The sequence below is a fragment of the Elaeis guineensis genome, chromosome 15 (genome assembly GCF_000442705.2).
Source record: "Elaeis guineensis isolate ETL-2024a chromosome 15, EG11, whole genome shotgun sequence".
NCBI classification, from domain to species: domain Eukaryota; kingdom Viridiplantae; phylum Streptophyta; class Magnoliopsida; order Arecales; family Arecaceae; genus Elaeis; species Elaeis guineensis.
In genome coordinates this window covers 62,767,856-62,780,875 of record NC_026007.2, presented here as the reverse complement: position 1 = coordinate 62,780,875, position 13,020 = coordinate 62,767,856, and the positions used below count along the sequence as shown (strand labels likewise).

General features: G+C 36.6%; 1 protein-coding gene across 1 annotated transcript; it reads right to left on the bottom strand.

Annotated features, from left to right (window-relative positions):
* Positions 1 to 3,322: 3,322 nt before the first annotated feature.
* On the bottom strand, positions 3,323 to 9,441 carry LOC105058186 (branched-chain amino acid aminotransferase 2, chloroplastic). The gene is made up of 10 exons (XM_010941032.4): positions 9,213 to 9,441; positions 9,019 to 9,092; positions 8,318 to 8,492; positions 7,780 to 7,959; positions 7,531 to 7,662; positions 6,138 to 6,236; positions 5,176 to 5,292; positions 4,936 to 5,031; positions 4,307 to 4,419; positions 3,323 to 3,690 (listed from the first exon to the last, which is right to left on the bottom strand). Exons 1-10 carry the CDS (start codon positions 9,294 to 9,296, stop codon positions 3,576 to 3,578), a joined length of 1,185 nt encoding a protein of 394 aa, XP_010939334.1. The 5' UTR covers positions 9,297 to 9,441; the 3' UTR covers positions 3,323 to 3,575.
* Between the last annotated feature and the right edge of the window lie 3,579 nt (positions 9,442 to 13,020).

Genomic DNA, 13,020 nt, shown 5'->3' with positions numbered 1-13,020 from the left:
GACCGACCTCAGGCGGAGAGATTAGCAGTAATATTTGGCACTAGAGGAAGGGGCCTCAATCGATTTTGAAGTCCTATTTCAAGAGAAGAGAGCTCGCTATCAGTCACCATGAGGATGATCAAAAAAGTACAACACCTAACCGAGAAAATCGCAGCTTTGAAAAGATTTCTCTCAAGATCGGCTGAAAGGAGCCTCCCCTTCTTCAAAGCTCTTAAACAGGCAAAGAACTTCCAATGATCGGATGAGTATTAAGCTACATTCGATGATCTAAAAAGATACCTTGACTCACCTCTCCTTCTCAGCAAGTCTGAACCTGATAAAGTGCTATATTTATACGTTACCATTTTACCCTCGACGATCAGCTTAATTCTCGTCCGGCAAAATGCAGAAGCCGATCTCTTATGTTAGTCGGGTACTCCATGATGCCGAGACCAGATATACGAAGCTTGAGAAAGTAGTCCATGCTCTCGTGATATCTTTTAAGAAGCTACACTCATACTTCTAAGCACACACCATTGCCGTCCTCACCGACCAGTCCATCAGATCGATACTTTATTGGCCACATCTACCTTGGTGACCGATCTCAGACAGAGAGATCGGCAGCAACATATACTATTCCATGTGAGAATGTTTATTTATGGTTTTCGTTTGTTAGGTGACCAAATGAATAATTTAAGGTGCTGCAGTTATAGATTTCAGAGGATATGAATCCTTGGATTACCAACATCTATATCTTTGGAGGAATAAATGGTATTACGTTACAACATAGTCAAACATTAGGTACGAAATCCTCCACTTCTGATCTCTCTCGATGCCTCTTCCTGAAGCAGTGCTGATAAGACCTTCCTAAATTTTAGTTCATGAAGCATCGAGAAGAAGGGGAATGAATCTAGTCTACAGTAACTACCTTGTAGAGACACTGATGCTTCCCACGTAGACAATGCCGGGGGGTCTACGAATCCCACTGACAAGTGGTGGGTTCATGCAATTATTAGAAAACCATGCATGTGTATAACAAATCTCTTAAACCTCCTACCTAAAACACTGTTTCATTGCATTCGGTCAAATGAGCATTCTCATGGATTCGTCAGCGTGGTGAATTTCAGCAAAAATATTGTCCTGTTGGCTGCAATTTTACATCATTATAATTGTCTTTTTCTCCTCCCAGAGAGGATGCTACTGCTCTTAAAGGTCTAGTTGTTGAACTCTACCCACTTCATCACGGTAATGAAGGAATAAAGCAGGGAAACTAAGAAAAGAGGAGGAAAGAGAGGTACAAATACAGGGAGAAAAGGAGGGGGATTCGAAGCATTAGGAAGGGAGCAGAGAGGAGGTTACAATGTTGATTGGATTTTTTCTGTGGGGGTTTATGGGGAAGATATGATGACCCTTGAATTGTTCATAAATACTTCGATTGATTTGCAAAAATTTATCTAGATGATCTGAATTATTCATGATGCAGTACTGTTTATGAATTTTAAAATGCTTGTGAATTGGCTGTGGTAAGTGCAGTTATATGTGACATGCTTGTTAACGCATTAACAAGCACGAGGTAGGTATTAAAAATATATTATGTTTTTAAATATTAAATTTCTCTCAACTCTTTGAAAAATCTGTGCATTAGTCCCGCACAAGCATGTTTAACTATGGAGTTTTGATGGGATCTAGTGCATTAGTATTAATGATGCCTACTAAAATTTTATAGAATTATACATATGTATAATATTTTACTCCTTCTAATCATGCAGGCCTGATCTTTTTCTTTTTAGACAATACAACTGCAATGATAGAATTATCATCATCACCATCAACTGATTGCTCGGGTGATACCACGCCTTGCCACTTAGGTAAAGAGGCCGGGGTTTGATTCCCTCGGCCTTAACCCTTGAAGAGTACTGAGATGGATATAACTTAGAAAGTGGGGATTAACCACTTCTAATCTCCAAAAAAAAAAAAAAGGAAAAAAAAAAAAAAAACCTCTTTTATGGGAAAGAGAATCAACATATTCTTTTTGATATCTTACATATTGCCATGATGAGAACAAACATGTTTATTTGGAATGCAAGAGAATCAACATATTCTTTTTTACATCTTCCACATTATCATGGTGAAAAACATGCTTCTTTGGAATGCCCATATTAACTTTCTCCCTCTGCTTTTGAATGCCTGAGAACTGAATCTTCCAACAATTATGGTACTGTGCACTTAAAAGTAGCAATGAGTTGGGCCAGGCCTGGGGACCGAGTTAAACACCCTGCATCAATCCCCAGTCCTGCGTTCTGGTTAGCTTATGGTACTGAGACCAGCCCAAGTCGAAGAGCATTATAAGCAAGGGATGAGAGTGGCACACGCCAGGACACATGGGTGAAAAGGTTGGTATCCTCTTAACATCTCCTTAAATTTACTGCATTGGACCATATTGGGTTGTGGGCCTTAGGGCGGCTTTCATTTTGTTTATCGCTTACTAAATCTTTGGCAAACCACCAAGATCCACAAAATCTTAGGGCATGTTTAATTCATGACTAGATTTGAATGTGATTTGAATACTAGAGAAAAGTAGGAGTTGGATTTTGGAGGATTGGGGTATTCTTATTCTCCTCTGAAATCGAAATAGTAATGAGACTCCGTCTATAACCAAATGGCTAAAATGAGAGTCCCTCATTCTCATTTCTATTCTAGAGTCCAACTCCGCCTAACCAAACATGTCCTTAGTGCTTAGAAGGAAGATTGATGCACTATATGAGCAAGTTGACGTCATGTCTGCACCAGCTGTAAAACCTTGTCAATCCATTCATGGATCCATCTTGATTAGAATTTGTGCAAAAACAAATCTATTGTCAATCACTTCTTCTTAGTGATGTTCGTTTATTGTGGTTGATGCTGCAAAAACAAATGAAGAAAAAACCAGATACATAGGTTAAGGCTTTTCAGGTAGGACAATGCTTGACCCTTTTGAGAATGTTATTGTAATGCCCAGTTCCATGTATATAGGTTAAGGCTTGTTACGTAGGACAATGCTTGATGATTATCATTATCACTCGGGTTAGTTAATAGGATTAAGGATATAATTCTATGATTAATACATTATCATTAATTCAGTCTGCAGCTGTCCGATGTCTATTTTGTAACTATACGATTGGTCCCTTGTTAAATCTCCTAGGAAACAAAACATCTTTGGTCAAACAAATCATCCATCGCAATAATGGGGCATGTGTCCTTACAGAAATAGGCAATAGCAAACTTTTGAACGTGTAAAATAATATATTAATCTATCAGACAAAATCCACAACTTGGGAAGCAAAATTAACTGACATGAGGGCAGTGGGCAATAAAAATCATTATCATATAAGTCAAGCAGGAATATTGTTTTCAATGCTCAGCACTTACAGGTATCAGCATATAAATTCTAACAATGGACGCATTTTATTTGTTCTCCAAAATGAGGGGGAAAGGATGGAGAGAGAGGAATTTACATTAGAGTATGGCAGCAAACTGATAGATGCATATGTACAACGTAATGCTTGCTTATTCATCGCTTAATTTACATAGGTTGATGTACAGAGAGCATCAGAACCTCAATCAATTTCAACTGTCCAACCTTTCTTGTCTTCCACAAGGCCCATCTGGATGGCTGTAAGGGCATTGTATAGCTGCTGAGACACTGTTTCAACTCCAGTCTTATATGCATACCTGCATGAACATAGATAAACACTCTTTTCATGTGCAAGGAGCATTAAATTCAAGCAGGTGGTTGTGTGAAATATCACAATCTTTTTTCTTCCAATGTGAAAAAAAAAAAAAAATCATAACAAAAATATATAGCAATCAATAGTTGTGGTTGAAAAGTGAAATGGATGCTTGATACAATTTGAGAGTCAAAAAAAACTGTAAGTTATGATTTTTTTTTTCCTTTTTTGAATAGCTCAATCCAGATATACTGGTGGGTGTTATGTCAGTTTCTAACATAAGCTAGTCGATCAGCTTGGGATTCAACTAGCATGTGATTATAAAAGAAATTATTCATGTTGGTGTGATTTTTGAGAATTCATCGATGAGTTACCACAAGTTTCCTCACCAGAAAAGTAAAATAAGTATAGCAGGAGTTAATGTTTCAGATGTTCTTTACCCCTATAAGAAATTAAGCAATAGTGTAAATGAGAAAACAATGTCTGGTAGACTAATTTCATTTTGCAAACTGGAAACTCATGTTGCTTCTTTCTGTGCATTAATGGCCCATATGAATGTCAAACAAGGCCATGGAAATTATACACACAAAGAACATATAAAGGAAAATGTTGCTTATTACCTTTTGCCTTGATAAGTGATGCTGCCTACAGGAGCAACAACCACAGCAGTTCCAGTGCAAAATACTTCATCTGCATCAATCAGATCCTCAACAGATACGAGCCGTTCCTCAACCTGACCAATTTTAAAAATAAGAGATTTTTATAAAATAATTAGTTTAAATATAGGAAAGAAGTGCATACTTAACAATTGCTTGATATGTAGGGGCCTGTGGTGGTTGTGTTTCAATTTGGTTCTGTGGCTCATGATTTCTACCTCAGAGATGCTGTAATGCATGCTAAATCATGGCATTTATTTTATTTTTTTCCTAGAACCCTCTTGTATCAAGCGAAATCTTTGAGGGTTGGTCCCATAGTATGTGTTTAAATTATGTGGCAACACAGAATACCCATTATCAAATAGTGCTTCTTTTATCTTTTTACTGTAGTGTTAATCTTCAGAGTGACTTCTTTCCTTGGCTTCAAACATGATACCACCTCACAGATGTCTGGCATTAGTTTGAGAGTCAATTGTAAGAGTTCTTGATATCTTTTTCTTTTTCTATGAAATGGCTTATCTTTTGCACAAGTGCAACATTTCAGTTTAGAAGTGTCGGTCATTTTGAAAGTTCCCTAAGTTATGAGTGCTTACCTGGTACCCATAATCCCGAGCAATTTCCATGATGCTCTTGCGTGTGATCCCAGCGAGGATGGTTCCCCTTGTAAGTGGTGTTGAGATGACATTATCCTAGAACAGACAAATTATATAATTATATAATTACATACCTAGCTAGAATATTTTTTCCAATCATGTACATGTTGATAGAACCATGGTGGATGTGATACAAGCCAGCCAAGTCCAATGAACACTTGTTTATTTGACAAGAGGTACCTTAATAATGAATAGATTGCAAGAAGAGGCCTCCTCCAAATATCTTTTCTGCGTAGAATCAAGAAATAGAACATCTGTAAATCCCTTTGCCTTAGCCTGCACCTGTGCCTTCAAAACCTACAAAAAAATGGCATGAATGAATGGTTGTGATGTTGCCATCTTGCATGGTGAACCTGAAAGAAGCTTTAAAAACTGCATCTTCTTTAGAGAAATATCGAGTCAAATATCACTTGGTGAAGGCTTGAGTCAAAAATATATTGCCAGTTAATTACCAGGGGTCCTTTTTCGTCAGAAGGCCTATGATACATATTCAATTGGTTTTAATATTATGACTAGATTTTCTCTGTAAACATGGAATTGGATTTATTTTTGTCTCTCTCCAAAAAACACATTAGATGTCAAACTATTCAAATTAGGAGTGCAGGAAAATGAGTATCCTCATTCACTTACCATACAGTCAAAACATTACAGATTCATGTTGCTTTCTACAAGAATGAGAACATTTCTAGAAGGAAGAAATACAGTATTTGATTTTAAGCATTCTTCAAAGAGCAATCTTATGCCTTAATGACTATAGTAACTTGTATGAATATGTCCTTCATACTTGATTGGGCCCATAAAACCAGAAATTAGCATTTTGACTATTTACTGCTCCTCTTAAAGATGAATTCCCCTTTCATTTATTAGTTCACCAATTGTAACTTTAGGGAAGTAATGAGAATGATTCTCGAATTCTTACAATCCCTTGGCAGTAAGAATTATTTAAGAGCAAGCCTTCTAGCATCCTTCAGAGGCGAATAGATATAAGCTTTAATCTAACTATGACTTTTGACTAGTAGAAGCTTTTGTGTCTGTGAAATGCATTAGGTAAAAGTAACTGAAACTGAGACATGGAGGAATTTTTGTGTCGGAACGGTGTATTAATTACAAATTTGATAACAATTTAAAAAAAAAAAACCTACCGGAGCATAATTGGTAATTGTTTTCACACCACCAGTCCCACCGGGAGTGGCACGATGGATTTCATCCTCTATGACTAAGTGTATTGGTGCCAAACCCTCCTGAAAAAGAAAAAAAGGCATAATTGTAAATTCAATGTCAAGAAAAGCAATATCATGTTAAGTTCAAAACGGCAAAAGAAAAGAAAATTGTATATGGTGATTGAAATGCTCATTGAACTCCAAGCAAATCAGCAACATAATATGAAAAGATAAAATAAGACAACTATCAAAGACTAACTATAAAAAACTTTCAAAGACTAACTATGCAAAAAATAAGCCACAAATTTAGATAAGAAGAGATCACGATACAATCACTTCACATAAAATCACTGTTAGTTGATCTATCATGTTTTCTAAACCTCAAATCCCATGCAAAGTAACATATGCTTTAATCCTTGACATCTGCAAAAAACATTTGTTGGTAAATACAATTGTATAAACTTGCAAGTAAGTTTAAAAGGCTTTGACATAAAAAATGTTTCATATCAAGGCATTGTGCACTAAAGCCTGGGAACCTTTTCTATCTTTCATTTTTAACAAGTAAATTTACTAGATCATGATATCTTTATATTACCCAAAGAACACATATTGATAAGATGTGGAACAAGATCAATTAAATGGGTATCATACCAAAGTTCCAACAAAGAGCTACACCATTATATCATTTAGTTCATGAATTCCTCTTTAGCTAAGAGCCCATTTGGTATTGTTGTTGTTTTTGTGTTGTTGTTTCCCTACAGATAGTGAATACCATGGAGACAGCATTTGTATGGAATTACTGCCATTCCCTACTTTTATTTTCAATTTTTCTGAAAGCAATCAATCTTGCTGCCATTCCTCACAAATGCAGCAAACATGAAGATGATTAAACTGCTTATCTGCTTTACTAGCAACAAGCTTTGTTAAATTCTGCCTCTTTGAACTAATTGATAATTTCTTCTTTACCTAATTACTTACAGACATCTCCACTAACATTATTTCAAAAAAATCAACTGCTTTAGGGGCTACTTTGTGGACCAGTCAAATTCAGAACTCTTATTTACAGCTTCTTTCCGAGTGCAAATGATCAAATTACACCTGATGAATTAGCTTCCCCAGTTAAGCAGAACACAACTGTAAGGGAAATCCGAACGATGGTAAAAATTGGGGGATTCTAGGAGCAGTGAGTTTTTTTTAGAAATAAAAGTAGTGAGTTATTTTGTGTAAAGTTAGAGGGAAAACATTTGAATGGCACTTTTCTATGGTCGCTAGCTCTTTCTTTAAAATCCATTGTAACAAACATTAGAAAACAGTACCAAAAGCAGAATACTTTCACAAGCAACAAAATTGGGACAAAGAAATGGCATTTGCTCACCTTGAAATAAGTTCCCACAGGTGAAGCATAAACTAAGAACATGTACTCAGGTGCTGGAGCCAAACCCAATACAGGCCCACTCCCCATGAGCAGAGGCCTGAGATAGAGGGACCCTTTTCCCTGAGGTGGCACCTGAATCACATATCATGAGCTATTGTTTAAGTTAAGACCGAAGGAAAAGAGCCCTGTTCAGTTGTTCCCATGGAATGCAGAAAAATTTTGGGTAGCCACTACAACTTGAGTACATACCCAGCGCTTGTTCGCCAATACTGTTTGCTTCACAGCATTAACAAATAGATCAACAGACGGAGATGGCATGCACATCCTCTTAGCTCCCATCTGCATTCGCCGTGCATTCTCCTCTGGCCTGAAGAGCAAGAAACCACAACCATCTCCTTTCCTGTATGCTTTTAGACCTTCAAAGAGAGCCTTTTGGAAAGAAAATTTTGAATTCAGTCACAAGTGCCCATGATGGAGGAAGATTTCTACATGCAGAGTTTTAACTACAATTACTAACAAGTGCTTTAGCGGATGAAAGGTGGTGAAATAACTAAATTTATGAAACAGTAATTTATGCCGGAAAAGTATTGAGATAACTAAATTAAAATAGATGGTGGTCAAATGATATGCAAGTCTATGGTAGGATACAAGTACACAAAAGAATTATAAATCTGCAGGAAAGAAGTATTACACATTAAAAAAAAAAAAAGTGATGCAAATAAGTTGTCTAGATGTGGAGGTAAGCCTTTGCTATATGTTTGCAGGGGATATCGAGGATCATGCTTACCTGTCCATAATTTAGGACTCCAGAAGATGGGCTCAGCTCAATGTTCCCATATCGGTTGAGTTCTCCATATGAAAATGTGTCGTCTCGAGAACATTTCATGACGTACATGTAGTCAGTTGGAACAAGACCAAATCCAAGGTCATCCCAATTGATATCAGCATTGTCTTCATCACTCCTATTATTTTTCACAAACAGTAAAATATTCATGGTTACTAATAAATTAAAGCCATTGGAGTTTCAACTTTCAAATACAGTCTCTGTGATAAGCAAGTTCCTACCGAAACAGTTTATTATTATTATTATTATAAAAGAAAATTCCAACCGAACAATTAATCCTACAAATTTGACATAACATACAGATCTACAAAAAAATAACGACAGCAGCTCTTGTGCCCAAGGAGTTCCTCTGAAGCCCAACCAGATAAATATAAAAACTGACCCGAGATTAATTAAGACAACAAAAGCTGTATGTCACCATAGATTTGGACTACTACATGCATGACAACAAGAAAGTTGAAACATATCTCCCTCTCTGTGTGTGTATTTGTGTCTGTGTGAAGTGGAAGCATTAGAATTTTCTTAAATGCTGATTTGCACATCAGATCAAACCATTACCAACGCATCCAAATCTAACATGTAATCTAATAACCTCTGTAGTTAGTGATGTAGCATAGCATTCTTTAAAAGCAAAATAGGCTTACCTGTCCGAGTCAAGCGTGCATGCATGCTGGAAGGAAGATGCAGACCGTGAAGCAAACAAAGAGCAGCTTCCAGGCTGCAATAACAAAATTCATCATGTTAAACTATTGTAAAAAGAGAAGCAGTCAAGCAAAACTACTGAAACAATACTACAATCAACCCACAAATAGAGATCACAGATCGAATGGAAACTGACCGTAGAAAGGGGCCCTCCAAATCTATTTAAAACCTTCGCCAATTTGCATGCCAGAGCAGGATTCAGAGTGCGTGTTATCCACATGATGGCTTCTCTTCTTGAAATCAGATATAACTCTTCTTGTCTTAAATTATTTTCTCAAGAAAAAAGACAGAACAGGAGGAGGAGGAAGACAAAATTTGGTGATCTTCTCCAAAGTCCACCTATAAACTCTTCATCCTCCTTTTAGCACGGGCTACATATAAACATATCGAAGCGTGACAAAGCGATTATGACAAGTAATAATCATGACAACCCACTTATCATATTATACACGGGGATGCAAGGAAACATCTTGTATTCCATAAAAAAATAAATGTGAAACATCTTGTACACTATCAAAGATACATCGCTGCACAACTTTAAAAGTGGTGGAAAGATAGAGGAAGGAAATAGTCTGGAGACAAATAAAAAGATGCCAAAATTGGTGAGACAATGGGGAGGATATGGATAGGTGGTGGTCATTTAGGTGGATAGAGTTTTACCAAAAAAAAAAAAAAAAGGAAGGAAAGATTAGATGGATAGAGACGAGGAGGAGAGAGCGCTGTCCCTGACTTGTAGGAGTGCTCCACACGCCTCTTCCACGTCAGATTGGAGGACCGCTCCTTGCGGTCGCTTAGCGGTCAATTTTTGGCTTTTATTTTATTAGGGACGTAATCTACTCACACTATTCCTCATGTCATGGAGGGGCCTTCTAGCTTCACTTGCTTCCACCATTAATGAATGCTTGATGGGTTGCTTTTAACTTCACTTGCTTCCACCATTAATGAATGCTGGATGGCTTTTTTCCATTTTTTTTTCTTTCTTTTCTCTTTTTTTTTTTTTTTTTTTTTGGCCTGTTATGGTTAATGAATGCTTGATGGCTTTTTTCGTTTTTTTTCTTTCTTTTCTCTTTTTTTTTTTTTTGGCCCGTCATGGGTTTTTGCTTCGGCTTGAAGTAGTTCGATGCTACACTTTGTTCCCTGCACGAGAATTTAGGGATTGAGCTATTGCGGAGTCTGGGTGGCACGGTAATTATGAGCAGCGGTAGGGTCTCGCGAAAAGAGGATACCTAACGTTCAAACGAGGTTCGTGGTAACTTCAAAGACGCTTTCGACGATCAACTAATTTTGGATGCATCAGAGGGAGAATGGATGGTTTGGAAGAATGAATTGCCGTATCCAACTATAAATAATAGATGCAAAGAAAAGGTTACCGATCAATCTTGATCGACCAATTTACATCTTTTCAACTTTAAAAAATATAAAGAAGAATATAGAAGTACGTGAGAGATATATTTTATGTTATTAAAATTATTTTTTATTAATTTTTTTTGATAGAAAATAAAAAAAATATATTTTTTTTATCAACAGATAATTTAATAAAAATATTATATAAATATAATTTATTTTTTTTATTTTTATTTTTTATAAATCAATATAGAAGGAAATTATTTCTGTCCAACCTTCCATGCTTCACCAAGTATACCGAAGGATAGATGGAAGATCCATCCAACATCTTTTTTATCCATTTTTTTTTTAGATTGCATTTGATGCATTGCCATGCAATCTTGAAAAATAACGTAGATTGTCTTCATGATAGATTGCCAGCATTAAATTACCAATAATGTTGATTACTGTGTTTGGAACACATAGGTAATATTGCAGTAAAATTACTCAAAATCTTGATTAACATATTTGGTATGACAATCAAATTATCGTTAATATGAAATCAAATTCTCAAAATATCCCCAATAATTTTGTCCGAATGCTCTTCTTTTTTTCTGATGAGAAGTGACAGAAATAGTGTGGGTATAGTGATAGTGCAGAAAAATGACGGACCGATGGGTGTGGAGAATTACGAGCACTGGGGGAGTAGGGAGAGGGTGGACGCATGTGGAACGATGGGGGTGATGAGGACGGGCATGGAGTGGTGAGAAGAGACAAGGGCGGAAGAGTCGCGGGCAGACAAAGGAAGATAAGGAAGATGGAAGAGTCGCAAGCTGGGAAAACATGCAAAAGAGGATGGGAGGAAGGGGAGGGTTGGACAATGAATTTTGTGTGATTGTTTTAGAAATAATTTTGTTCAAAATTTTTATTACAATATTACCAAAGAAGTGGTAATCTGAATAGCCATCCTTCTTTGAGGTAATCCAGAATCTCTCTCATGAAATAATTTGGATTGCCAAAATAATCTAAATTATCATCCAAAAAATATATCAAATATAATAATCTAAATTACCATATTAAATTACTAACAATTCAGCTGGCTGCCAAACAGAACCTTATATCCATCTTTCCTTCAACCATCCTTTGCGGCAAACAAAAGATTAGCCCCTTTCTTCAAATGCACCTTAAATTAGCTATTCTGGTCAAACATGTTTTCCTCGAAGGTGAACCATCCCTTTAGGAAAGGTACAACAGATTTACCCCCGGTTTATATCACATCATTATTACCTACTCTAATTTTCTCCTCTTTAAATAGCATCTATCAAAAATCTAACCAAGATTCGCAACCAAAACAAACTCAGTGCGCAGCAAGGGAAGGTATGGTAATCTTAGGATAAATAATAAAATGCTCCAATTCATAAAGAGGCTGGAATTGCCAAAAACAAGCGAGTGGTCGTTAAACATTCTGGTGGGTGTGGCTGCCTGGACTTCAGTTTGGTCTACTTTTCTGTTTGTAGCGTGGGAACGGACAGAGAATCAAAGACATGGACCGAACTCTCTGTTTCTCAAATCAAAATCGAAGAAAAGAGTTCATAGCATACATTCAATCGTTTTTTTGAAGTCCGACAAGGACAGGGTATCAAGCGTGCAGTCCCCAGGGGAATGCTTGTCAAAATCCCAGTTTGTGTGTCGCTTTTAAGACTTTGCATGAAAACTCCAACTGAAACACAATTCCATGCCAGCCGTTGATTTAGAACAGCTGTCGAAGGTTACTTTCCTTCATAGAAACAAAAACTAGAAGCTTTTTCTCTGGCTTTTCTGCAGCTGTTTAGACCAAAATGATTCCGAACTCAACGTGATTGGCATGAAAACAAACGTATACTCAATAAAGACCAAACAGACCAAAAAAGAAAAAAGAAAAAAAAATGAACAAACTACCCCCTTATTCTTGCCTCTGTATCTTCTAAGTAGAAGGCCAAGAGGCTTAGGTGGATGCTGCAAAGATAAACAAAAATTAGAACACAAAAAGAAAGAAGGTACAGGATCAGAACTTGTTTACATTCATAGCAACCAAAATCTATCTGATATCAAGTCCAAGACTACAAACAGAGCAATCTTCTTCCAAATCCAGGAGGAAAAGAAAATCAAGTAATTTTGCTTAACAAAAAAGGGTCAAGTAATTTTTGCTTATGGATATATTCCTTTCTTAGTCTCCATATCGAATTGCGTGAATTTAGGAGCTCAGCTTTTGTTGCATATTGTTAGAGGAATGCGGGCATGAATGCATCAAATGAAAAATTTTACAAACAATTTCAATTCCTTGTACTCTGATTCTCTCCAATTCAAATAGTACAGACCATAAGTTTCCCTTAAGAATCCTGCCAAATATACAAATTATCCCCTGTAATTATAAACCCAAATACAGCTTATTTCTCATCTTTAGATTGATTAATGAAATTTTTACCATCAGGAATCTGTAGTGATCCAACACTCACATATTTCATGTTCCAAACTTATTCTGTGTACAAGAGTTCTGTGCTCAATAAATGGCATGAGATGAGTTGTTGCTAAGCATGGTCAAAATATTCTCCACAGCACATGTACAGAATGCAAAGCAAATA